General features: G+C 36.4%; 2 protein-coding genes across 3 annotated transcripts; one reads left to right on the top strand and one right to left on the bottom strand.

Moving 5' to 3' along the window:
* Positions 1-1,578: 1,578 nt before the first annotated feature.
* LOC127437794 (centriolar satellite-associated tubulin polyglutamylase complex regulator 1) lies at positions 1,579-8,798 on the top strand. Of its 2 annotated transcripts, none has more exons than XM_051692977.1 (9): positions 1,579-1,945; positions 2,101-2,203; positions 2,568-2,698; positions 2,787-2,871; positions 2,951-3,036; positions 3,334-3,529; positions 4,753-4,862; positions 6,094-6,157; positions 6,394-8,798. In XM_051692977.1, the coding sequence occupies exons 1-9, from the start codon at positions 1,897-1,899 to the stop codon at positions 6,557-6,559; spliced, it is 990 nt and encodes a 329-aa protein (XP_051548937.1). In that variant the 5' UTR covers positions 1,579-1,896; the 3' UTR covers positions 6,560-8,798. The 2 variants fall into 2 exon arrangements, with proteins under 2 accessions (XP_051548937.1, XP_051548938.1); XM_051692978.1 differs by having other exon boundaries at positions 1,580-1,945; positions 6,094-6,184; positions 6,394-6,536.
* Positions 8,785-25,767, bottom strand: LOC127437800 (C-Jun-amino-terminal kinase-interacting protein 1-like). The gene is made up of 12 exons (XM_051692989.1): positions 25,309-25,767; positions 23,874-23,985; positions 20,036-20,344; positions 16,013-16,094; positions 13,979-14,980; positions 13,271-13,343; positions 12,540-12,709; positions 12,339-12,442; positions 12,099-12,215; positions 10,917-10,987; positions 9,386-9,484; positions 8,785-8,912 (listed from the first exon to the last, which is right to left on the bottom strand). Exons 1-12 carry the CDS (start codon positions 25,377-25,379, stop codon positions 8,840-8,842), a joined length of 2,283 nt encoding a protein of 760 aa, XP_051548949.1. The 5' UTR covers positions 25,380-25,767; the 3' UTR covers positions 8,785-8,839.
* Between the last annotated feature and the right edge of the window lie 1,458 nt (positions 25,768-27,225).

Here is a 27,225-nt window from a genome sequence, read left to right as displayed (position 1 = left end):
CCATAACCTTGTATTCTGCCTCCATCCACCTTGTCTTGATATTTCCTTCTGCTTCTGTTAGGTTGTTATCCATGTCAGATTCCTTATTTTTCAGTTTATTTGAGGTTTGTGAAACTTGAGACCACTCCTCACTATCTATTATCTATATCTATATTATCTACACTAACTATATTCATCTTCTCCATCATCATCCAAACTACCCACTTCCATCCTCTCCATTCACAGCACAGTTGTTGCTAATCCACCAATCAGCCTTCAAGGGAAAAACCGGGCAACTTGATTCGTCCACCTAGCACTCATTCAAACGACTGCTTGAAATTCATTTTTGTACTGATATTTTGAGTGCGTTTTTTATTAGTTAACTTACTGACTGTTTGTCTTTTTTGGAAGGGTACAACATCCGCTTCTGCTAGTGCTTATCAATAAATATTGTCATTATTGGAATGGCACAACTTTAACTCACATTTTATTGCCTTGATGGACATGCATAATCTACTTAAAAAATACTATTTTTGTGTGTGTGCGTGTGTGCGTTTGAATATTGAAAGCATGATCATACAAATGACAAATCTAAATAATGACCTGTTTTATGCATATTTTCTCTACTTGAGTCTACATGTTTGTGTATTTTATGTGGTTATTGAATTAATACATATGCACACTAAAAATGTGGCAGAAACACATACAGTAATTACAGATAATTATGGATTAGTATTTCTTTTTTTTTTTTTTTTTTTTTACAATTATTATTATTGTCCTTTCAACACAGTACAGAGAAAATATCACCATACAATTAGTTGACAAGCTGACTATAGGAATAACACATTAAATGGAACAAAGAACAAGGAAGAACAAATTTAGCCAGAAAATAAAGGAAAAATAAATTAATAAAAGACAAAACAAAAAATAAAAGTAAACAAATAAATAAATATATGAAATAATACAAAAAATAAATAAAAAAATAAGAGAGCAATAAAGGAAACAATGATTTATACAATTAAGTTAAAGATTTTAAAGGCAGTGCAAATTGTAATTGTTCCAAGTGCTTTTTTGTTAACAGAGAGTGAGACAGTATTCAAAAATGTTTCATCTCTTTTAAGAATACAGAGAAAATATGCTTATTGTTCAAAAATTTACATTTAAGGGTTAAAGTTATGAAAGAAAAAAACAAACAAATTAAGTTTATAATAAAAGCAAGCACTTTCTTTTGTGGGATCCGACTCAAAATACCCAAATATAATTGTCTTAAAATGCACTGAAAATTCTTGCAAGATATAATTTGTAATAAACATATTAATGTCTCTCTGGTTTAGTATTTAAACGGCCAAGCCACTATGGGCGCAGTGATGCAGCTGTACCGCGCATGCGTTAGTTTCCATAGCCGCGGCTGCGTCAACAAAAAGTGACGAAGCACAGTAAAGCATTTTTCAAAAAGAGGACGAGACTCCACCCCGCTCTCGCATTTGTGTTTTGTCACGTGTTTCTCAGCCGCGTCTCCAATTGGTTATTTTAAATTTAAAGGGGAATTTTAGCTACAATGCTAGCGCATTGGCCAAGATACTAAGGCAATTAGACAAAATTCGAATAAATATCACAGTAAATCTCGTAAATATATATTTTCAGTGATCTTATATTATCTAAACAGGACAATTTTATATAAATTATCCAAGGTGGAAGGTTTAAACTATAAATTTTAGCATAGCGCCCTATGTGACTAAAGGTATGAATACTTACTTTTTAATGCACTTCATCTCGCCCAGCATTGGCGTCAGTAAAGAGTGGGCACACCAACCAATATAGCAGCTTTACTGACTGCATCCGAATAGGACACTAGCAGAGTCATGCACTGCATCGCCATCCCAGCATTGATAAATAATTTAAAACCATAAAAACAACATGAAAATGAATACGGATCGTTTCAACCTCACAGTTGACGAGTATTTAGGTATGTTTCGGCGTTTGCTATTTGGTTTGTTTATCACTGATAAGCAGCAGTCGGTTGCAAGGTGCCATAATACTGACTGAATGATTGACAGATAGATTAAAGAAGAACTAACACCCGTTCATGCCATGTCATGGATTTTTTATTTTATTTTCCAGCTGAAACGAATGTCCTCTTCTATCTCAATGATGCAGTCACGCAGCTACTTGAACATAAGGAAGAATACACTCAGTTTGGTGTGGTCCGATATTTTGCAGAATAGTAAGTTGTTTCTCATAAAAATCTCTAACAATCTGACCTTTAAAAAAAAAAGGAAAAAGAAAGAAAGAAAAGAAAATGATCATGATAAAAAAAAAAATATTAATAATAATAAAAAAATTCCATGGTACAGTGATGGTTGCAGATATGCTACTTTGGTATATAACATGGTACTGAATGATTACCATATGGTATTTACACAGTCATCCACAGTATCATGGTAATACCATGGCACAAGTATTACCATAATAGCTATGCCACCCCCCCCCCCCCCCCCCACACACACACACACACAAAACATGGTAATACCATGGTACGTTTGTGTACGTAGAGGCAACATTTACTTTACACTTGTATAATTTTGCAGTTTTACCAGTGTGAAGAATGGGAATCATGTACTCTTCAGGGAATTTAGTTACATCAAGTCAACACCACATAACAGAGTGTCCTTCATTCATATCATCTGGAAATGCTTCAGACAGATTGGAAAAAATGGGGGTAAGGAAATACATGTTTTTTCATTTCATGAAGCTCAACTGTGGTTGTTTGTGTACAGTGAACGAATGTGGTTGTCATTTTATTTCAGATCTATTGGCTATGTCAGAATATAGTTCACTCCTACAGCTGCTATGTCCAGACTTTCCTATTGAGGTGGTACAAAACGCAGCCAGGTAATTTCACATTCATCACCATACCTTACTGTTGTTATATAGTTGATTAAAATGTTACCTTGTTACTTTTCCATGACAGGATTGTCCTGATGGATGATGCTATGGATTGTCTAATGTCATTCTCAGATTTCATCTATTCATTCCAAATCCAGTTCTATTATGAAGGTAAATTTATAATACAGTTAATAAGCCATACTTTGGTTGGTACATTGGTGGAAATAGCAATGTTCATAGAGTAAACATCTGTGTAAAGACACAAGGCAATCTAGAAGAATACCTCCTGGGTGACTTTTAAAGATCTTGGCCACACAAAAGCCCTTCTGACCTTGAGAGTTTTACAGCAGTGTAACAAAAGACCAGAATGAGATCTTCACAAGGAGAAAAGAGTTTCCATGGTTACTCTAGTCTCCGCCTTTGATCAGAATGAGCGTCCATGAGTTATCCATGTGGTCACTTTCACAGAGTTTGTGGAGAGTGTCTCTGTGATTTATCAAGACCTGCTTTCGGGAAAAAACCCAAACACTGTCATCGTCCCGACCTCCACCTCAGTAGAGCAGTTATCCAGCACAGTCAATGAGGAGCCAGATGCTCAAGAGGGCGTAGACTCCTCCGTCTTTTGTGAGTGCATAGAGGGACTCTGTGAGAGGTTCAAACACAAGTAAGACGAAGCATGCTTTATTGTATTATATTTATTTTACCAGTGTATTACTAGGCCTGCATGGAATATGTGGCTGCAAATATTCTGAATTGGAAAACCTTGCACAGACAAAGCTCTACACATCCCCCATCTATTGTATGCCATTTCTTGGATATTTTGCCGGATTGATAATATTTAAAGGGATAGTTCACTCTAAAATGAAAATTCTCTCATCATTTACTCACCCTCATGCCATCCCAAGCCAGATGTGTATGACTTTCTGTCTTCTGCTAAACACAAACAAAGATTTTGGGAAGAGTGTCTCGGCTCTGTTGGTCTATTCAATGCAAGTGAATGATGGCCTGAACTCTGAAGGTCCAAAAAGTACATAAAGGCAGCATAAAAGTAATCCATAAAACTTCAGTGGTTTAATCCATGTCTTCTGTAGTGATATGATATGTGTGGTGAGAAACAGATCAATATTTAGGTCCTTTTTTAGTATACATTCTCCTCCTTGCCCAGTGGGTGGCGATATGCACAAAGAAAGAAGAAGAATATGAAAGTGGAGATTTATAGTAAAAAAAAAAAAAAAGGCTTAAATATTGATCTGTTTCTCACCCACACTTATCATATTACTTCTCAAAACATGGATTAAACCACTGGAGTCGTATGGATTACTTTTATGCTGCTTTTATGTGCTTTTTGGAGCTTCAAAGTTCTGGCCACCATCTACTTGCATTGTATGGAGCTACAGAGCTGAGATGTTCTTCTAAAAATCTTCATTTGTGTTCTGCAGAAGAAAGAAAGTCATACACATCTGGGATATCATGAGGGTGAGCAAATGATGAGATCATTTTAGTTTTTGGATTAACTATTCCTTTAAATTCCATTTAGCACATATAGCCATTTTAAAATCGATTCTGCAAAATTTAGCCAAAATCAATGCAATGTATGCAGATTTAACGTGGGTCTACTTATTACATATAATAAGGAACAAGTTAATAAGAAAGTCATTAATTAGTAAGTAATATTTTCTCCAGTGGAAGTTTTTATTATTTAGCAGTACTATATTCTTATACTTTACTCATTTTAAAATTAGAAAAATAACTTTAGGCTTAGCTTGGTAGCGGTCTATTTGTTAATGTAATGTTTTTGTTTACTACTGTAGATGGGATAAGACATACTGTACCCATCCTGATTACTGGAACATGATCTTATGGAATATTGATCTTATCTTTTCTCAGATATCCCTCCATTGCTGCTATGAAGGAAATACTAGAGAGCAGTCAGCGTGTCTCATTCTATGGCTGCCTGATGGCCTTGGCCAAACATGAAGGAGTAAACCAAGACATCGGTGAGCTACAAGCAACTCCCATTTTTAATATTGCAGCCCTTTGATGCCTAAATCAACTAATTACCTGGCCCAAACTAAATCTTTTTTGCATTTTCTGTGGTGAATTTGGGGGCAAAATCTGCGGAATTCTGTGAAATTAATTTAAATATGCTAAAATGTGTTAAAGAAATAGTTAACTAAAAAAGGAAAATTCTGTCATAATTTACTCACCCTCATGCTGTTCCAAACCCGTATGACTTTCTTTCTTATGCCGAACACAAAAGGAGATGTTCTAATGAATCTAATAAGGAATCAACTGCATCTAATAAGAAAGTGGGTTGTGTAAATAAGCACTCCGAAACTCAGAAACTGGCATTTCTCTGTGCGGTCGGAGCGTTTCAAACTTCTACCGGCTGATAAACCCTCTCCTGCAGAGACACTCGTACTTCACGCACACTTGCTCCAGCTAGATTTTAACCTGATGGATCGTGACGTAGCGAATCATAATATATGTGTCACGGTGTGTGTCTTATCATGAAGAAAATCCGCGATACGTAGTTCTGTTAAGAAGAGTTTTCTTTTTTTTTTTTTTGGTGAGTTAAAGATGGATCAAAGTGAACAAAAAGGTGAGAGAGTGTAGTCTTAGCCCAATATACAATGCAAAACAAAAACAAAAAAGTTGGTTATTGATTTGTCTTTTTTGGTTTGTTTTCCAATATAAATATCTAAAACTCCTTATGTACATTTACTTTAGGAGCTATACTGCAGAAGAAAAAAATGTTAGTTGAATATAATATTTAATATATATTTAATATTTTAAAATATCAAAAAATCCTTAAAACAAGATACATTTACATGAGAAGCATGTACTATTTAGATATAAGATATTTAGACTTCTTATGTCTTATATCTTATGTTTCTATCATATCTTATATGATTTTGCAGTGAATTTTTTAATGAATTAAATTGTATAAAAATCCAAGTATTTTTTTCCCTTTAATAAAGTGAATGTCATTTAGAGGTATTTTTAAAAGATGATTTTGCCCTCTTTATTGCTGTATTCACGTTTAATACCTTTTAAGTCGAGGCACGAGCTGAATAATCAGTTAAGAGCTAATGATTAATCGTTGCAATAATTGACGAATAGTCGAATAACTGCTCTAATAATCGTTAGATTAGTCGATTATCAAAATAATTGTTAGTTGCAGCCCTAATTGTAAAACAAATGTATCTTCTGTCCTATATACATCAGGTGCTCTTCCCAATAAATCGGACCTGCTGATTGATCCAGAAATGGACCAGGAGCTGGAGAGACTGTGAGAGAGACGGACTTGCTTCAAAGAGTATATTACAGTCATTTGCTGGTTAATTTTATACCGTCTTCTGTTAAAATGAAGACGTAGAGATGCTTTTCACTTAAAATAAATTTCATTTAAAGCTAGTCCCGATGATATGTTGGAAAGGAGATTTGAGATTAAATACATCATAACATTTTACTAAATAGTTCTACTGTTATCATTTGCTTGATACTGTGTCTCTGTGATTGTTTCAGCATAGCTCAAGTCGCCATCAGCCCGACTTCCAACAGCAGCAGCAGTGTTGCGGGACAGAAGGAGATGTCCAAAAAAGCCTCACCACGCAAGTCCCTGCACCAACGCAAGAGAATTGAAATGGAGAGTGACGGTTCCACGGAGGAGACGGATTCCTCTGAGAATTAACACCAACAGACTGTGATGTTTGCTAACGTGTTTATGTTTCTTATATAAGCCTGGAACATGCAGTCATTTGTTTAATATATGTTCTTGTGGTGACTTTTGCTCTATTTATGATGATAATAGATGATAATCTGTGATGGACAATATCACATACAGTACATAATACTTAAGCCTGAGAGTGCAATAGACATCTAAATGCTCTGTAATGGCAAGAGATAAAGCAATAGTTCCCCCAAAATGTTCTCATCATTTACACATGCCATTCCAGATGCGCATGACTTTATTTCTTCTGCAGCACACAAACAAAGACAATGCAAGTGAATGGTGTTCAGAACTTTGAAGCTCCAAAAAGCACATAAAGGCAGCATAAATCCACAAGACTCCTTGGTTTAATCCATGTCTTCTGAAGTGATCCAATTGGTTTTGGGCAAGAACAGACCTAAATATAACTCCCTTTCACTATTAATCATGACATGAGAAGTCTCCTTGGCGATCATGATTTCAAGCTCGATTACACTTCCTAGCACCATGTAGAGCTCTGCACATCCCTCAAGCGCTAGGAAGTGTAATCAAATTTGACATCATGATTGTTCCTAGAGACTGCAGTGGCAAGCTGTGCATTTCTGCTGAACTATTCATTCAAAGAACTTTAAGTGTGACATAAAAATTGTATAAATGTGTTTGTCTGCAGTTGTTTTAAACATTCTTGCTAAGGTAAGCATATTGCTGATACATAAAAAAAAAAACAAACAAAAAAAAAACCCTAATGCTAAATAAACATAAAACTTGCATGTAAACACCTTAGCAATCGCATAGCAACCACTTCTGGTTTCTTAGTCTTATTTTTTTTTTTTTTTACATACCAGGACAATACATTTACAAATAGGATTCAATTTAATGGGTTCCACAGAACAGTTATAATCATAAAAAAAAGTACAGTGATAATAACTGAAATAGAAATAGGCACAACTTGTGATTTTACAGGATACATTTTTGTATCAGAAATAAGAAAACGAATGTTTCATTATCAGGCAGCCATTTTCTTCAGCACCATGTATATAGACCACATTCTGTCATTATAATAGTAGATTTTCACCTTCATTGTTATGAATCACCTTATATGTTTTACGTGCCAAAAATAATATATTTTGAGATTCTTCCCATTTCATTATAATAATAAATAAGAGATCTGATATGTGTAAAAAGAAAATACAATGATTTGGTTTTCACAGCTACATACTTCAGGGATACAGAGACTGAAGATTGGAATAGGTCCAGACTACACTCTGTTTAACAGAGCAACATTTCGGAATATAAGCACATTAAACATTGAATATAAGAACAAAAATGCATTCACAGAAGTAAGCATGGATGCCATATTGTATTTGTGATGCCTGAACAGACTTTGTAGTGCGCATCTGACCAAAGATAAACTGTAGCAATTACCTTATTTCACGTACAACAGTTTGGGGATTTCAACAAATTGTTAACCCAGGGTCATTTTTAACCCTGGGTTATCATGTTCCAAGTTTCACACTGTTATACTTTACCATGGTTTAGTAATTCACATTGTACACCTCTGTCAAAAAATACAGGGCTGAAAGCAGTGCTTGTGTTTTTAAAGTTGTTTGTGTGAATCTTTAAACCCAGGGTTAAAACTGGCCTTAATGCAGGGTTAAGTTTAGCATGAAAAGACCAAAGGGTACCAGGAGGGGCAGACAGAGTATGTGCTTGGATTTGAATTTAATTTCATAGTCCACCTCCATTCTGAATGAAAGAAGGAACTGCCCCAGAGAGTATCTCCACTTTGCTTTGGTTACAGATAAACTTTGAAATACAGGTCTTCATTTTGGATCCAGACTAACTGTAAGATCTCCTTTCTATCAAGGCGTGTTGTTTTCCATTATTAAATGCATTGGACATTGTGCTTCGCATCAATTCAAACCCAAGCTTTGCACTGAGTAACAATAAATCAAAAGATGACTTTTACAAGTCACATCAAACTTTTTTTTTTTTTTTTTAGTTATTACACTTTGTAAAGCTTTACATCAGTCAGTAATACTCGAGTGATAAGAGGTGAAAATAGTGCACTGTAGCCAATATCTGTTAAACACTTGGGGTGTTTTTTTTTTTTTTTTATTTTAACATTTGTCTAAAATAGACATCAACATATTATCAACATGACACATTACAAAGAGGCTTAAAACCACCATCATGCGACACCTCATATATTATGTGGTTATGCAAAAAAAAAAAAAAAAAAAAAAAAGAATATATCGAAGGTCATTCGAGGAAGATATCTTCTGTCAGACAGGAATATTCCATATGTTCTTTGTAGAATTGCTGAAAAGCTTTCCTGTTCAAGAAAAAAAAAAATAAAAATACAAGTATTAGATACTTGTGTCTTGACATATTATATATGACACTTTTTAAATGTACTAAAGTCATAGTTCAACTTACTTGATTTGTAGATTTAGGAAGATATAGAAATTATTTTACATATAGAATCTGATTTAGAATGAATTTTGTACAATTATTTTTAATTAACAAATAATTTTGTACACATCTTACTATGTGTTGTGCATTCATAAAACAGAACCTCCCTCAGATTGATGCCACAGAGCATACAGCAGCGAGGCTGCACTTCAACATTAATATCTTTTTGGCCAATCAGCAAGAACGATTCTGCCTTTTTGACCAATCAGCAAAAGATATTCTGCCTTTTGACCTATCAGCAAAAACATTCTGCTTTTTGACCAATCAGCAAAAATATTCTGCTGTTCTAACCAATCAGCAAAAAGATCCTTAAGTACATAATGGAGAACTCACCCTACTGACTCAGCCAGCTTTGTGGTGGTATCATCTGAGAAGAACACATGACAGGCAAATCTCTGGTATGCTGGATGTTTAGTAATCAGTCCAAAATACCTGAAAGTCACACATGGAGCATTTGTGTTTATAACATTCTTTCTTCCATTTGTTAACATTCTTGCCAACAACATATGTTGTTCTAATTCTCCCCTGTAGAGGGTGTTCCGGTTTAGTCAAATATGGTTATTGTATTGAGTCTACTGACACTTATAAATATAGCTATATTAAAGGGATAGTTCACCCAAAAATTCTCTCATCATTTACTCAACCTCATGTCATCCCAGATGGGTATGACTTTCTTTCTGCTGCAGAAATCAAACATTTTTAGAAGAATATCTCAGCTCTGTATAGGTCAATACAATGCAAGTGAATGGTAAACAAAACTTTAAAGCTCCACAAAGCATGCAAAGGCAGTATAAAAATAATCCATACTACTCCAGTGGTTAAATCCATGTCTTGTGAAGCGATCCAGTCAGTTTTGGGTTAGAACAGACCTTAATGTAACTCCTTTTTCACTGTACATATTGCCACTGCAGTCTCTAGGCATGATCATGATTTCAAGCTTGATTACACTTTCTAGTGCTTGATGCGCAGAGTGCTAGATGGCTCTAGGAAGTGTAATCGAGCTTGAAATCATGATCGCCAAGGAGACTACTGATGTCATGATTTATTGTAAAAAGGAGTTATATTTTAGTCTGTTCTCACCCAAAACTGATTGGATCAGAAGATGTGGATTAAACCACTGGAGTCTTCTGGATTACTTTCATGCTGCCTTAAAATTTTGGTCACCATTCACTTGCATTGTATGGAACTACAGAGCTTATAATTGTATAAGTGACCACAAACAATTACTCTCAAATAACAATCTTATATTAATTATATTAGTAATCTATAACTACTACAATCTATATTTTGTATGTGTAGCCAGAACATATTCCTTTATCTGATATGTACTCGTGTTCTGATTCTGATATTATTCCCTGTCTCTGTAAACTTATCTAGATCAGAGTGTTTACTTGAGCAATTGTGTACAAGTGACAATGCTATATTGTGAGTATTTTGGCAAACCCTTCAGCAGTGACTATCTTCACAACATAACACAACCTTGAATTCCTTAATGCTTTAATAAAAAGGCTACTACATAATGAAAATATTTAGGACACAAATTTTCTTTAAAACTTTATTTTATCAAGCAAATTCATTCTTCTGCTAAGATAAAGTCCCTGAAATGTGAACTATGGTTAATAGTTGGCCTCTATGATTGCTACACAGTGATTTACACAGTAGCTAGCTGAGGTATTTTGCATCATGGCTGTTACCACATCATTTATTTTGTCATGGCTGGTACACTGTTTTGACCTATCAGCAACCAGAGCATCATTTTACCAAACTCCTTGGTAACCCAACAGATCTGATTGCAAAGGAAGGGGAAGATAAAAAATAAATAAAGAAGAACCAGCATTATGCCTATATTTCTGTTCACACTTACTTGTTGTTCTTTGGATGACATCCGCAGAAAGAGATGTTTTTCAACTGAAAAAAGTTAAAGCACTTCTCTCCCTGTAAAAAATGGAAAAAGAACGGTTTAATCAGCACTACAAGAGCGAAAAACATGATTGTAAGCAGCTAGAACATGATGTCAGTGCATTGGGAGGTTGTGTAAGTCTGTGCGATTAATTCCTCAACCCTGTGATTTTGCATCACTGAACTCGTTCACAAATTCATTCACAGGGGCTTAGCAGGATGAAATCTTATGGCTGCAGATTACCATTCAATCTTAAGATGTTTCATTGCATAACAGTGGTACCATAAATACTGCATCACTGAACTCATTTGAGAGTAATTGCCGTTTGGTGGCAGCATTTAGACACATTATGAACTTAGATGTTTCCAAGGCAATGTGCGTCATTTGAACATAAAGTCTTGTGAGATGACTTGAGTCTTATGTACATTATTTGATTAAAAAAAAAATAATAATAATTCTTTTCGATATTTTCCAAAACAGAAATATGCCCATCAGTCTTAATGGACAAAAAATGTATATAACAATTTGTAAGATGGAAAACATTGTTTTCTTTTATTATGATATCACAATAAATTAAACAAAGGGTGAATTTTAAATAATTTCATTTCTTTGGTTTGAGAAAATGTTGCCAATTTGCCATGTTCCTAGGTCTTGCATTGACATCTAAAATCTAAAGTGACATTTTAATGGGAAACACAAGCACAAGTATTAGCAATGGACTTGATTAATTCTGTGATGTTTTGTGCTATTAGTTGATTTCCATCCAGTTTGATAGAATTTCAGAAATCTGAATGGCATTATAAAAAATTCGGACGATAGTTAAAAAATAATAAAAATTAACATTACCCTCATATAGGCTAACTTTCAATCCCTCACTAAGCAATGGCTAACTTTTTATTTCCACCTGTTAGGTTCAGTCCTGTTTGGCATCCTTTTAATTTTCTTTCCATTGCGTAAATAATCAAGTTATATTGTTATTAATAAAGTTGAAGTGCCTGAGATAGATCAAAGCATATTTCTGAAAATTTGGTCTATCCTTTTCTATATTTTTAAAAGTTACAAAAGATACGGCATAACAGGAATGACCAATGTGCTCTGGGGTAATTTTAAAGAAGAATATTGTAGTTCTTTCTGAAATATACAAACCCTTCCTGAAGTCCGACAGTCATCCTGAACGATGATCTTCACTCCTCTTGTGTTGATTTCCAGAATGCAAGGCGAAGGGGGGCTGAACTGCATCGTTGTTCTCCTGTTTATTGCGATCTGTTGACATAATTGGATTTCATATGAATAACAGATTACGCAGAACAATATGTCTGTGTAATTACTATGCAATTAATGATAGTATTAGAATATAGATAATGACAGAGAAGTTAATTAGTATACCTTGTGCATAGCAGCACAAAGCACATCGTTCCCTTTGTGGTACGGCACTTGAACAGAACCAAGGAATTTGACCCAGAATTTGTCCATCCAATCAACTTTGACCTCTGAATAAAGTAATGCACAGAGGAAGCCATTACTCAAAAAAGTACAAGATAAAAAACCCACAAAGATTTTAAAGACTATAGTGAGAGAAGTGGTTACCTTTAACGTGTTCATCCTTTGTCACCTTCACAGCGTAAAATCCAGGGAAGATGCCTCTGGATCCAGTGCGCATGTTGTAGGCCTTGCACCATAGATCCTCGGCCTGCAACTCTACAAGTAAGGGGTCATCAGTCTCCAACTCCAACTCATCATCATGCCGAGGAATAAACCTGTAAACAAACCAGCAAACAAGTCTGATTGGGAGATCTCCAAAAGAGTGGCTTAGGATGCCATGTTAGTAGAGCGTGACTTAGAAAAAAGTATTGTTATGTTCTAACCAGGCACCTTGTGATACTTTTCCAGAGCAATTTTTCTTCCCACTCTAAAAGCAAAAATGCTGTGTGACACCAAACAATCACATCCAAGGACGTATTTCTAATCAGAACTCTTTTCAGGCGCAATTCTGCAGAAATCGAAAATGTGCAACTGAAATAATGTCTTGTTGCTTGCCAGTTGTCGTGGCTGATTAGGGCAAAAGCTTACATTAACTTGACGCTTTATTGCAGCATGCCTGGTTAGGACAAAGTCTATGCGCTAGCATGGTTGGATATATCCTATTACTCTGTCATGTGTTAGTTCTTGTGTGCAGCTATGTTGCTGTAGTTTATTGGTGTTTGTGCTGAGTAAAATACCCCAAATATTCTCTTTTAATTTCTTTTCAGTCACTTGGTTAATTATTTACTTGCTTAATTTAGCTGGTCATCAGTGATTTGGTCTGATTTAAAATTTACCTGAACACTGCTCTGTGGCTTTGTTCTTTTTCCTCTCCATTAATAACACAGGAGAAGAGTCCAAACTCAGCACCTGGGAGGGAGAAAAAAAAGTTCACTGTCACATTTAAAACACAGAAGGTAAGTGTCAATGAGTTTGTATGCACACTCTTACACTGATTATGCTTGATAACCCAACAATGTGTAATGTAAATGCCAAATTTTTTATTTTTATTTTATTGGGGAGAGGTCATGCATGGTTTAAGCTAAAAAAATAAATAAAAAAAAACTATCGGCACACCTAGATTTTTCTTGTTATCTCGATTTCGCACTACATGTAAACACCTTGACTGGTATTCTAGTGGCTTATTCAATATGTGCATGTCTGTTTAAGTTTTGATGTAAAAAAGATCATTTCAAATGTCCTTTTCTTGCATTTTTTAAGCAAATGTTTAAGTTGTGTATTGTGCAGGCACATACTCGTTTCAGTATAACATCTTGATTCTAGCTGTTGAAAGGCAAGCCTGACATTAGGAAACCCTTTAATGAAGAAAATCTTTGCAGTTCTTGCAAAGTCTTGGTGGTTACATGGAGGAAAGGAGTGCCACAAGGTTCCACGTTTGGACCTTTGCCATTCTGTCTGGGCCCCACCACTAACACCACTAAACAATGAATCTCTTGAACACTTGATCTTTATCTTTGCACAAACAGCCAAGATCTGCCACTCACCAGAGAAGCGTGACCGTCCGTTCACAAAGACATTCATGAACTTGCGGGAGCGGGGCATGTCTGAAGTGGTGTCAGTGGTTGAGTCCGCAGATAAACAGGAAGTGTCTCTCCTCATGCCCGTTGCTCCCGACTCTTCCTCCTCTTCGTCCACTTCCTGATCCTCCTCATCCTCATCAATGGCAGACTCGTAGACGGTGTTGTCACTGTCACTATCGTAACCTTCGTAGCAGTCCTTGATGCTCACTAACTCAAGCTTAGCATGTTCGTCCACCACCAGGGTGTACTTAACAGAGTCATACGTAAGTCCTGAAGCATCCGTGCTGACAGCCGCCATCTTTAAGGTCCCTGTGTCCTCCTTCGCTACTTTGGGCTTATGGGTTTCAACCCACTTACTAGTGTCCCCTGTGTCGCTGAGGCTGACAGTCCTACAAGGGGGTGTGGGTGGGTATACCTCATCTTCTTCACTAATGGAAGGGTTTGCACAACCTGCCAATGGATAATAGTGCAAGGGAGGCAGCTCTGTGTCCGAACTGATGGACATGCGATTGCTGTCGCTGCTTTGCGACAGAAAGGGTCGCTCCTGTTCACCATTAACTGGCGTGAGGTGGATCTCCTCCTTGGCATTTCCTTCTGATATATGATAGTCCTTGTTTTTGTCAACCGACTGGTGAAATGTTCCTCCATTCTCCACAGGGTACTGCCTTTGTTCCCGATAGCCATTTACAGTGTGATAATGGGCTTTTTCCTTGCAAATGGTACCAATGTCAAGGACACCCTCTATGAGGGTGACATTCCCGGATATGTCCTTCATAACTGTCTGTGTGGAGGTTGCCACCCCAGTGGGGTTGTTCAAAGACTCAGATAACTTGTCCTGTTGCTTGTTGTGAAAGGCTGCTGCTTTGTTTGTGGAGGAGGTAGAGCCCCGTGCTTTGGCGTCAGCTCTGGCCTGGACTTTGTCCCCATCAGTGCCACTAACTTGCTCAGGTTTGGGTGCCAGATCCCCTGTTTCACATACACAAAAGATTACATATTAGGCAATAGGCCTACTGGAGAAAAACATGAGAAGAGGATTATGGAAAAAAAAAATATTAGCTTATACCACTTAAAATGCCTTTGCTACATTTCACTCAGCATAGAAAGCAATGTATACCATTTCAACACCAATGTCACCTGCATAATAATAAGTGGGTCTATTACTAAATTTAGCTATGTAATGCTTTGTTTTTTTTGGAATTCATTCTTCTTAAAGCTTCCAAGTGTAATTGCTGTGCCACTTGTGGCACCAAATGGAATTAAAAAACAATTACCACTTCCAAACACTCCCCCATGTTTTCAATTGTTGGGACAAACAGGCAGTTTTGCCCCAAAATCAGAGCGCATGTTGCTATGTCCGGCCGCCTAAACAGCTTCGATAGTGTCACAGAGCTACAGTGTTTACACTGTTTTGGGCAATAAACCTACAGATGGCTTATAGTTGTCTCAGCATTTTGGATAGGAGAAAGTACTTAAACATCTAAAAAATTACACATATCAGCTTAAAACAATATACCTTTCTTCATAGAACTAGCTGTGCAGTCAGACACAACTGGCATCCGATGAACTCTTATGGGTAATTGGATTGACAAAAATCCCCTCAAGTTAATTATAGCACGTAAACACATTTTCATTTCGTAGAACTGAATACTACAAAAACACTCACAATGACAGCACATTTGATGTTCTGCCTGTTTGTCACCAATTCAGATGGACTACATTCCAGCAAGGAGCAATTGTCATGAAATATTTAACATTATCATTAATATAATGTTTTGTTCATGATCATTGAAATGTCATGTACTGTAACAGAGATGACTAACAGCTGTCTGTATTTTATAAGTGTACAAATCAATGCAGTTCCTCCATTGTATTTCCTTAATTTATCACAAGCTAATTCCTCTAATGCATAGAACTGAGTTTGAAAAATGACTTGTTTTACACATTCTCTGCAACTCTTCAGACATGTTAATTTTTGTTGTGCACGTGGCCATGACTCACCCTTAATATGTGGTGACGAGGAATGGGATTTCTTTTCTTTTCTCCGATCTTTCTCACCAAATGAATTGTTATTTATTGTGTCCTGTGAATAAAGTGGAGAGTTAAGTTAGTTCTGAGAAAAGGTCTAGCATTATTTGTTTGCAGGTGCTACATGGTTAGATATTTTGTAATCTAGTGCAATGACATGTATATTTTTGTGTGGCTTTATTGTCCAAATACTTTTAGGGGCCAAGAGTATCAAGATGCCATAATACCACCACAGTACTTATTTGTAAGAGAAGAATTTTTGGAAATAACATTTTCTCACACTGAAACAGACAGACTTGAACACTTCCCTCCATCTTGGAACAATGGTGTGATTTTGTCAACATTCTCAGCAACAGCCCTCAAGAAGCTTTCTTCCATAAACACACACACTTGATAGCAATCTGTAAAGTGAAGGAGTTACAGGAAAAGCAATTTACCGCTCTCTCGTATCGCTGACTCACCAATTGTCCACCCTGCTATGATGTACCTTTTATACTGACACTCCTGTGTTACCATAGCAACGCACCCATTGATGATGCAGGAACTGGCATGTGTGAGTGTGTGCGTAAGTGTGGGGGTAGACACACAGTGGTGTTCGTGACGGAGGAGGAAGATACAGGTGGCTTATATGATGCTCTTATCCAGTGCCTCCAAAAACGGTAGAAAAACGGAAACAGATGGGAGTAACTCTATCCCGACAGTTCGTCGTTATCTAGTTTTATAATCAGTTTCTAAGAAAAGGAGTATGTCTCAGTCTATTACTTTTGGCCCTAATAATATCAGACTAGCAATTAAAAAATCTTTATCTCCACAGAAAAAAGCAGATAAATGATAAATTGAAATATGTCTCCCTCCAAGAAATAACGAATGTATGATCAACAACTGTTAACAAGGCAGAGCAAATCTGATCCTTTTCCACATAATTCTTCATTTCTTTTCAACACATTCTCATTCCTGTAGAAAAGGAGAGATTTGTGCTTTATGGATATAGAGGGAACTGTCAAAAAAGTAAATATGAAATCAAAAATTGACGCTATTTATTTAACAAATTGCTCCACCTCTAAAACAACTTTTCTTTTCAACTGACATCACAAATCCCTCTTACTTTTCAACCCGTCCCTCCAATCAACTGGCTCCATTCTGGTATGTAACGCCCACTTTCCCACAATCCAGTGAGGTCCCGCCCTACTTTTTTTTTTCTTTTTGTAAATCCTGTTTCACTCAAAAATATGTTAGACTTTGGCAGTAGAATAGATTGTGCACTTAAAGGAATATTCCGGGTTCGATACAATTGAGCTTAACTTGTATTGAACCCAGAATATTCCTTTAACTAAAATGCTAACCTCAGGCTTGCTAGCTAAAATATTTTTGTGCCAAATAAATTTCAGATTGAAAATAGATTTTTCGACCAATCTTTTTCATTGTTTTCAGTGTATTAGACAGTATCTTTCTATATTCTTTGGAAAAGCTCTTCCTCTGCTAATTCCTCAAATGCCCAGCGGCTGTGCCAGTGCTGCAGTTGAGGAGAGATCTGATGAGCCAAGATTATGAGATTAAAGACACTGAAGCACATTTACAGTCATCCACCATCTTTCCTATTCGTAAAGCATTTTGTTGACCTGGATATCAATTGATGTGCTGAAGCGCTCTAACTTTTAAAAGCAAAAGGCTATATTTTTTGCACTAACATTTTAAACAGACTACTTTTGCCCTTTCTTCAAGTCCATTTTGTCACCATGGTAACATATTTATTCAACAGAACGTAAGCACCTGCATATATCAGGTGACTTTGGGTATTTAGGACGTTTTGCTAGCTGCCAACTGCAATGCTTTATGTATAAGGTGCTAAATATTATTATGCAATTACTGCAGTAAAGCCAATTAAAAGGCATGGTGTTGAATAATGTATTTTTGAAATTTATATTAATAATTTATTCACCCTAATGTTGTCCCAAACCTGTAACTTTAACCTATATTAAAGTGCGAAAGCAATATTTTCAGTGAATAACTACAAATTTTGGTCCAGTCTTCACACAAAGTTATTTTATGGCTTCAGAAGACTTGGAATGTTGTGCACAAGTCATATGGAATAATTTTATGGTACTTTTTTTTTTTAGCTTGACACTGCCGGGTCACCATCTGCTTTCACTGAATGGAAAAGAGCAACATGAACATTCTTCTTTTGTGTTTCACAGGAAAAAAATTAGATAATGTTAACTTTTGGGTGAACTATTCCTTAAAACTGCTTTGCATTGAAAATATACATTATTTTGTGCCCTATAAGATACATGGCTGATGTGTGCTTTGATTAAAAAAAAAAAAAAAAAAACAATTATATATATATATATATAGATAGATAGATAGATAGATAGATAGATAGTTGTTCTGACACACCAAATCCATTATTTGTAGTCTTTTCAACTAGAAAGACATTTTAAAGTACCAAAAGTTGATATTTGTCAGAAATGACAGCTAGCAGGGTAACAAAACACTATTACTGCAACAGAGGGAGAATAAAAAGGTCAATTTGAGTTCAGAAAGTCTGAGTTGGAAGTCTTTACAGGAGATTACACAGTGCTGGGCAATAATTTAAATCATTCAGTTCCCGCTCTAGTTGAGCGCCAGCAGCCTTCTTACCCATGATGCACCACAAAAGAGATATACAGCCTGGCTGCTCATGATTTACATTCAGGAGCTCACAAAATCACTGCAGAGCAGATTAAAAGCAATAGTAAGAAACAAACTCCATTTATAAAGTCTGTGATGTCAGTGGATGATGTTTAAAGGTATTGATGTTCAAAGGTTTTGGAAAGGATGACATTTAGGACATTTAATATTAAGCACATCTAAATTTTAAGGCCTAAAGTAGGTTTTCATCAAATAGGATATCTTTTGAGTGCTGGAAAAATTTATAATATATAGTATTTGTCAACCAATATTGGCCGGTATATGGCTGATACCAATGTCTAGAGAGCAGTGTGGCCATTGGCGAATACCAATAAGTATATTGGACAATTTAGTGTTTGGTAAATGAGATATACCAAAAATTGTGAAATTAAACGCTTATATAATGTGATATTTTATTCAAAATGTACTAAAAATATGTGAAAACTAAATGTGCTAATTATTACCCATTGACAAGGCTGTTGTTAAAGTTTGGAACGGACACTTCTATTGATCAGCTTAGATACAGTAGATGGATGGATGGATGGCTGGCTGGCTGTATGGATGAATGGATGGATGGATGATGGATGGATGGATGAATGGATGGATGGATGGGTGGGTGGATGGATGAATGGATAAATAAATAAACAAGTTATCTTCCTCTTTCTAACCCTTAAATGTCATTCTATTCCAAAATCATTACAGAGAACATTTCCCTCTCAGAAAAAGCGTCACTAAACATGACATCCAAAAAAGCTGATGATTTCACTCTCATCTTGTTATGTTTTGTACGAATCGTCCCAATAGAGTGCCGTCCCCTGCTGATTGACCCCCACAGGTCAACAGTAATAATTCACTTTCTCTCTTTTATGTCGAATCGCATTACACACAGAGGGTGGACAGCAGTGATTCATAGCAGGTGGGCTGATAGGGAGTTCACAAACAGGAAACGTCATCAGCATCACTGGCTGGGAGTATCAAAGACAACCGATGCTACAAGCCACAGATTAGCACAGGCTGAAATCAATGCAAAACACTGAAAATACACCCCATAGATCATATCCATAATGAAGGCACTAATGAGAGCATGAAGAAACAGCATTAGCAACAGCATCAGATCTAGTTAAGATCCGGGGTGTAGTGCGCATACCAAGAAGGTAGATTCCTGTTAGTGCAGTATGAAAATCATTACAGCCTACAGTCATTTTACTGTGAAAGAATTTCCAAGACCTGTCAGTTTGCATACAGATCGCCATCTGCCTTGGTTGCGATCAACAAGCCTCTTCTGGACCAAAGGGCCTTGCTACCAGCAATCAAAATCCTCTATCTCACCTGAGTCCTTGGCACTTGGGGGAAAAGATTCAGGGTTGTTGGTCTCTTGGGCCGGTAGGTGTCCATGGCAATGGCAGGGATGAAATCCTTCAGCATAGGCTGTGTGACAGGCAGCCCTGCTCCCTGTTCCACCTTGTGGTTGTCATCGGCAGGATCGAGCCACCTCTCGTTCTCCTCTTCCTCCTCTTCTTCCTGGATTCCTCCCTCTGCATCTATCAGGTCCAAGTGGAGCATCTCCGTCTGCAGTTCCACCACCCCCCTCCTCCGGCCGGTCCTCGGCGTGCCATTGGCCAGCTGCCTCATGTGATCCTGGGAAGAGCAGGCAGCAGAGCTTTAGAGTCAAGCTGCAGTCAGATGCAGCCAGCCAATCAGAGGTGAGTGATGACATCAGCCTGTGGCTGCCTTCTTGGCTGATGTGAGGAAAGCTAATTCAATCTCAGAGAACAAAATAAGGCGTGTCAGATGACCCAGGCAAAATAAACACCCAAAATGACAACGAGGGAGTGTTGGGTTTTAATATCATTTCATTAAAGGCCAGAGATAGTTCACCCAAAAATTGAAATTTTGTCTACAGTTACTCACCCTCATGTTGTCACAAACCTGCATGATGTTATTTTTTTCTGTGGAACACAAAAGGAGATGTTAGGAAGAATGTTAGGGACTGAACAACCTCAGTCACCATTCACTTTCATTGTATGGAGAAAAGATGCAATGAAAGTAAATGGTGGCTAACATTCTGCCTAACATCTCCTGTTATCTTCTCCAGAAAAAAGAAAGTCATGAGAGTTTAAAACAACATTAGGGCGAGTAATAACAATAGATTTTTGGCTACACTAGCCCTTTAAATATGATCTTTGTAATGATGTTTAGATGCAGTAATTTTTAATGGAAAATGAGATAAAATACTGATCAAGAACATGATTGTTTGCAGTGGAAGCTCTGACACTATAACACTCTACCAAAAAGCTAATGACAAAATATTGTAAAATCTGAAATTATGGCTATTTGTTTTGGTTTTGGTCAGACCGCATGGTGTCCACAGTAAAATGAGAAAAGTCAGTTGTGATTGACTCTGACTTGGCTTTAATGTCCATGACTAAGCTGCTAATTGACTTTGGCTCTGAATACTACAGCCTCTTGCAACCTCACCCATCTTCAGTCCAATACTAAATACTGAAATGCTAGTATTCTCTACACAGGTTTAGGGTGCAACACAAGACTTCAGTGCCTGAGAAAACGGATGGTGTGCGTTGACCTAGAAATCTATTTTTGCAGTGGGGTAAATAGTTCACCAACTCTGCAGTGTCAAATGATTCTTCATTCAGATTGGGACAATATGACTGTGTGTCTACAAAGCTGGGTTACTGTTTGGTTACAGGGTGGATGGATATGCTGTGACTACATCACAAACACACATTTACAGATGCCATGTTCTATCGTGGTGGGGACGTCCATTTGATGTCTATTGTTCTTTAATCAAGCTAATCATAATTACTACATCTTGATGGTAACACTTTACAGTAAGGTTCCATTTAACATGAACTAACAATGAGCAATACTTTTACAGCATTTATTAAACTAGGTTAATGTTAAATTCACCTTATACTAAAACATTTTTAAAATCTAAAGCTGTATTTGTTGACATTAGTTAATGCACTATGAACTAGCATGAACTAACAATGAACAATTGTATTTTTATTAACTAACTTTAACTTAATGTAGATTGATAAATGCTGTAAAAAAATATATTGTTCATTGTTAGTTCATGATACCTAATGCATTACCTAATGTTAACGAATGGAACCTTATTGTAAAGTGTTACCATCCTAACCCTAATCCTGCCCTACTCCTAAAAGACACCTTTTGAGATTTTAATTAAGATTTTAACTAAGACATGATTTAGACCCCAATTTATGTTTAAAGCTGCTTTCCAAATGGGGACCACAGGATCAGTCCAAATAATGTAGGTTTTCTGGCTGTACTATCATTATAGCGACAACTAGACCCTTCAAGGATAGACAAATATGACCGCACACACCTGACAAACACATATGGTGTGTCATATTACAACAGATAATTAACAAACATATTTTATAATAATAATAAATAATAATAATAATTATATAATATATATATATATATATATATATATATATATATATATATATATATATATATATATATATATATATACGCACACACACACACAGATATTTTCCTTACTTCATGCCAAAACAGTGGCATCAAATCTGTCCACGTCAAATCTATATTGGAGTTAAGCATAACTTAAGCATAACTTCTGAGCTACATATCAGAAAATGCTGTGCCAGAGAGCTGTGTGTTCCATACCTGGATTGTATTCCACTGCAGATTAGCTAAAGGCTCTGAGCAGATGTTGTTTAACCCTTATTGGTATGTGCAAACCTGACATCACAACACTTAGAGTATGTACTTATGTGCTTAGAGACAATAAAATGGTGTATTAATGCTTAATGCAAATATATTTTGGTAACACTTTACAATAAGGTTGTACTCATTAACATTAGATAACTACATTATTGAACGTGAACTAACAATGCATAGTACTTTTCAACAAGTATCATTAGTTAAAATTAATTGAAGCATAGACTACTAATACATTTTTTAAAACTGAAAGATGTATATGTTAATATAGTATATGCATAAGTGAATGCATTATGAACTAACAACAATTATATTTTTATATAAGTTAACATTAACCAAGACTACTAAATGCTGTAAAAATGTTTTGTTCAATGTTAGTTCATGATAGCTTATTCATTTACTAATGTTAACTAACCTTGTTGAAAAGTGTTACTTATATTTTAAACTATGGGATCTGAGTCATTATAAGACTTCAAGACCAACTGAAAAATTAAAATATATTAAATATACTGTACATATATAAGTAAAAAAAAAATCGACAAATAAATTTTTTTTTATTGTAAATTCATTTAAATGAGAATGTTTATATAAATGTTTGTGTACAAGGTGCTTAAAATGTGTTTACAATACAAAACCATAAATGATATAAACAGATTTTTAAAACTCCAGGATTAGGGGGCCTGGGTAGCTCAGCGAGTATTGATGCTAACTACCACCCCTGGAGTCGCGAGTTCGAATCCTGAGTGACTCCAGCCAGGTCTCCTAAGCAACCAAATTGGCCCGGTTGCTAGCGAGGGTAGAGTCACATGGGGTAAACTCTTCGTGATCGTGATTAGTGGTTCTCGCTCTCAATGTGGCGTGTGGTAATTTGTGCGTGGATCGCAGAGAATAGCATGAGCCTCCACATGCTGTGAGTCTCTGCGGTGTCATGCACAACGAGCCACGTGATGAGATGCGTGGATTGACTGTCTCAGAAGCGGAGGCACAGCACAGAACTGGACTGAGGTGAGTAACCGTGCCACCATGAGGACCTACTAAGTAGTGGGAATTGGGCATTCCAAATTGGGGAGAAAAGGGGATAATTAAACTAAAATAAAAATTAAAAAAAACTCCAGGATTAAGTTAAAAGACATTATATGGTAAAAATCTTGAAACAAATATACTGAAGCATAAAGTTTATATAGTTAAACAGAAATAAACATGAATATACAGTATGTGCTAAATATAAAAAATATATATTTAAATCTAAATCTGATATACATTTTTATACTGTATTCTAATGTTACTAATGTGTAATTTTACAATCTAAACTATAACTGAAACTAGTGCATAAGGAATATATGACTAGCCTAATTTGTAGATCAGAAGGGTGCAGAAAAAAAAAACACTTAATGCTAAAATGTTTTAAGTATGTGTGTTTGGAATATAAACTTACTTCAGGGTCGAGCTCGAGCTGGTTAAGGGTGATTCCATTCTCATCTGTGATCTCTGTAACTTCTGACAGGTCATCATCCTCATATTCATTCAGACTGATATCATGAATTAACCTGTAGTGTCAGCACGCCCACATACACAGACATTGACACACATGATGTCATACTTCCACAAGGCTATCTCTACACAATCATACACAAGAGAGAGCACAGCTTGCCTTGTGAGCAGATAACTTTGGGACTGCTGCCATGATGTAACCCACTAGTTTAATTGTAGGCCAATTATAATGATCATTAAATTTAGCCCTCTGATGACCCAAAATTATGTATTTTGAGAGTTGCACATTTGTCTACTGCAACTGAAGATTGATAAATCTAGATAGATAAATAAGTAATATTTCTGTGGTACCTGGTGTATCACCTTATTCTCCAGCCAAGTATATATATATATATATATATATATATATATATATATAAAAACACAATGACATACTGTATAAAGAAGACAGTCTTTTAGAATTATGGTTAAGGATGAAATGTAATCACCCATGGTGGTTTGGATGTAAAATCACACCATGCATGGTTAAAAATGGCTTTTAAAAATCTGTCCAGTGTAGGTATCATGCATTAGAGGGTTAAATCTAAAAACATGTTTTAATATAGCCTGATCTGAAGGTTTTCATTATAATTTTCAGAATTATAGAAGTTACACACTTGGAAATGTTTTATAAGAAAGCACAAGCAAACACAATTCTGCTGTTTTTCTTGATTTTAAGTCAGCTGTTTTTGCAAGCTGGTGGCTCTTCAGCCATTGACTGATCAAGTAACTAAGCTAGAAAAAGGATTTAAAGCACTCGAATGTGCTACATTATCACCACTTCATGTTTATACTTGCCACTATGCAGCTGCTCATTTCAGATAATTATAAATACATGTTAGATAATTTAACAGCATGAAGGATGAAATTTAGTCAAGCTGCTGAACATAGACTAACTATAAATATTGCAATTAAACCTGATAACTTTGTCTTTTGCACATCCTACTCATTTTAGCTTTTCGTAAAGTTTTTCTTTTTATGATTTCTTACCATGAAATAACACAGAAAACCTAATCGCAACACAAAGCAATCAAAGCAAGCCTAATTTTAGATCAGAAACACCATACCCACATATTAGATAACAAAAACCTTTATCTCTCACTCAGTTGTGGCCATAATCCTGCAAGATTTTCTTTCATGCGTACCAAACTAATATTTAAACTGTTAGTTTATTTAGACCACTTCAAGGTCAGTTAAACTACAGTGCAAAAGCCCAAACCAATATTTTAGCCCATAACAACCACAGAACCCCATCTCAAAGCACATGGACTGATCCAAGGTCAGTTAAATACAGCGCAAAAGGCCGTAAAGGGGACACGGTTGCATCAGTACTACTATACCATTTCTCCCACTGTTCTTCCATCCAGCTGTCCCCATCCTCTCTGGAGTCCATGGCTAGGCAGAGCACCATCTGCGGGGAAGGGCAGGGTGGTACTGGACCCTTCTTTGGGATCAATGGAGCCGGCAATTATGGGACTATTCCTTTACCGCCCATCCAGCACTCTTGGTCTGGTTCCTTTACAGAAACATCATCCACAGGGTCCTAGGGGGTTACATCAGCCATGGGAAGCTGGAGTGGCTGTGGATGTCCTCACTTCCCCTGGAAAACATCATACTGTACACCCCTGACACTCCTTAAACTGCTCTGCGTGTTTCCTTCAATGGAGCCATTAAAGTCAGCAGTGTATGACTGAGAGAGAGAGAGAGAGAGAGAGAGAAAGATAGAGAGAGAGAGGCGTAGTCTGCTCTAAAAGGGTCTACAACCCCTGTGATTGATGGTCCAGATCAATGCAGCTCAAGTTGCCACCTCCACACAAGAGCACGCCAGTAGCAGCAGAGTAGAAGTCTACTGGGATCGATGCCATAGATAACAGCTGAAAATAAACATCTGCAAGGCAGCCTGTGAACATCCATGATGTATAATGTATCAATACAGTTGATTTGTTCCTTTCCCCTAAACCTTGTTAATTAATGCATTTCATTAACAGTTGGGAAGTGCAAGAAATAATTTTATTGATGGATTAAATATGCATCAGTATATGGCTGATTATGGGCACTTTTAAATCTTTGGAAAATGATGTGCAAACATTTCCATCTATTTTGAAAACTTAACACATACCCTCGGAAAAAGATTTAATAAAGGCCTTGATCAACGTTCAAGTGGATTCTAGTATAATGCAGTAATTACATGTTTCGGTTTTTGGAGAAAACCCCAAACTAAACCAAACTAAACCAAAAACTAAAAACAACAACAAACAATACCCAAAACCACATAAAAACAAATCAAACCAAACAGAAAACAAAACAAAACAAAGAATCCAAAGTTCTCTAAAATGCTTGCCATAATGATAACGAAAGCAATTTTAGGTATGATGAAACTATAGAAAAGAATACAAATGGTACATAGATTTACCAAAGTAATTGGAATGATTTTGAGTCTTTAGGAAAAATGGCAAAGTATAATTTCCCTGATTTAACATACACTGGCGGAATGTACAGATTTTGCTCTTATGGAAATAAATTGGTACTTTTATTCACCAAAGTAGCATTCAGCTGATCACAATGTATAATCAGGACATTAATAATGTGACAAATTACTATTACAATTTGAAAAAAATATTCAGAACTTAAACTACTTCAAAGAGTTCTCATCAAAAAATCCTCCACATGAAGCAATGACAGCTTTGCAGATCCTTGGCATTCTAGCTGTCAGTTTGTCCAGATACTCAGGTGACATTTCACCCCACGCTTCCTGTAGCACTTGTCGTAGATGTGGCTGTCTTGTTGGGCACTTCTCACGCAACTTACAGTCTAGCTGATCCCACAAAAGCTCAGTGGGGTTAAGATCCATAACACTCTTTTCCAGTTATCTGTTGTCCAATGTCTGTGTTTCTTTGCCCACTCAACATTTTCTTTTTGTTTTTCTGTTTCAAAAGTGGCTTTTTCTTTGCAATTCTTCCCATAAGGCCTGCACCCCTGAGTCTTCTCTTTACTGTTGTACATGAAACTGGTGTTGAGCGAGTAGAATTCAATGAAGCTGTCAGCTGAGGATATGTGAGGTGTCTATTTCTCAAACTAGAGACTCTGATGTACTTATCTTCTTGTTTAGTTGTACATCTGTCCTTCCACATCTCTTTCTGTCCTTGTTAGAACCAGTTGTCCTTTGTCTTTGAAGACACTTTGTATGAAATCTTCAGTTTTTTGAGGCAATTTCAAGCATTCTATAGCCTTAATTCCTCAAAACAATGATTGACTGA

This window comes from Myxocyprinus asiaticus, chromosome 48 (genome assembly GCF_019703515.2).
Source record: "Myxocyprinus asiaticus isolate MX2 ecotype Aquarium Trade chromosome 48, UBuf_Myxa_2, whole genome shotgun sequence".
Classification (NCBI taxonomy): domain Eukaryota; kingdom Metazoa; phylum Chordata; class Actinopteri; order Cypriniformes; family Catostomidae; genus Myxocyprinus; species Myxocyprinus asiaticus.
Note: the sequence above shows the minus strand (reverse complement) of the source record. Positions and strands in the feature narration are given on the sequence as shown.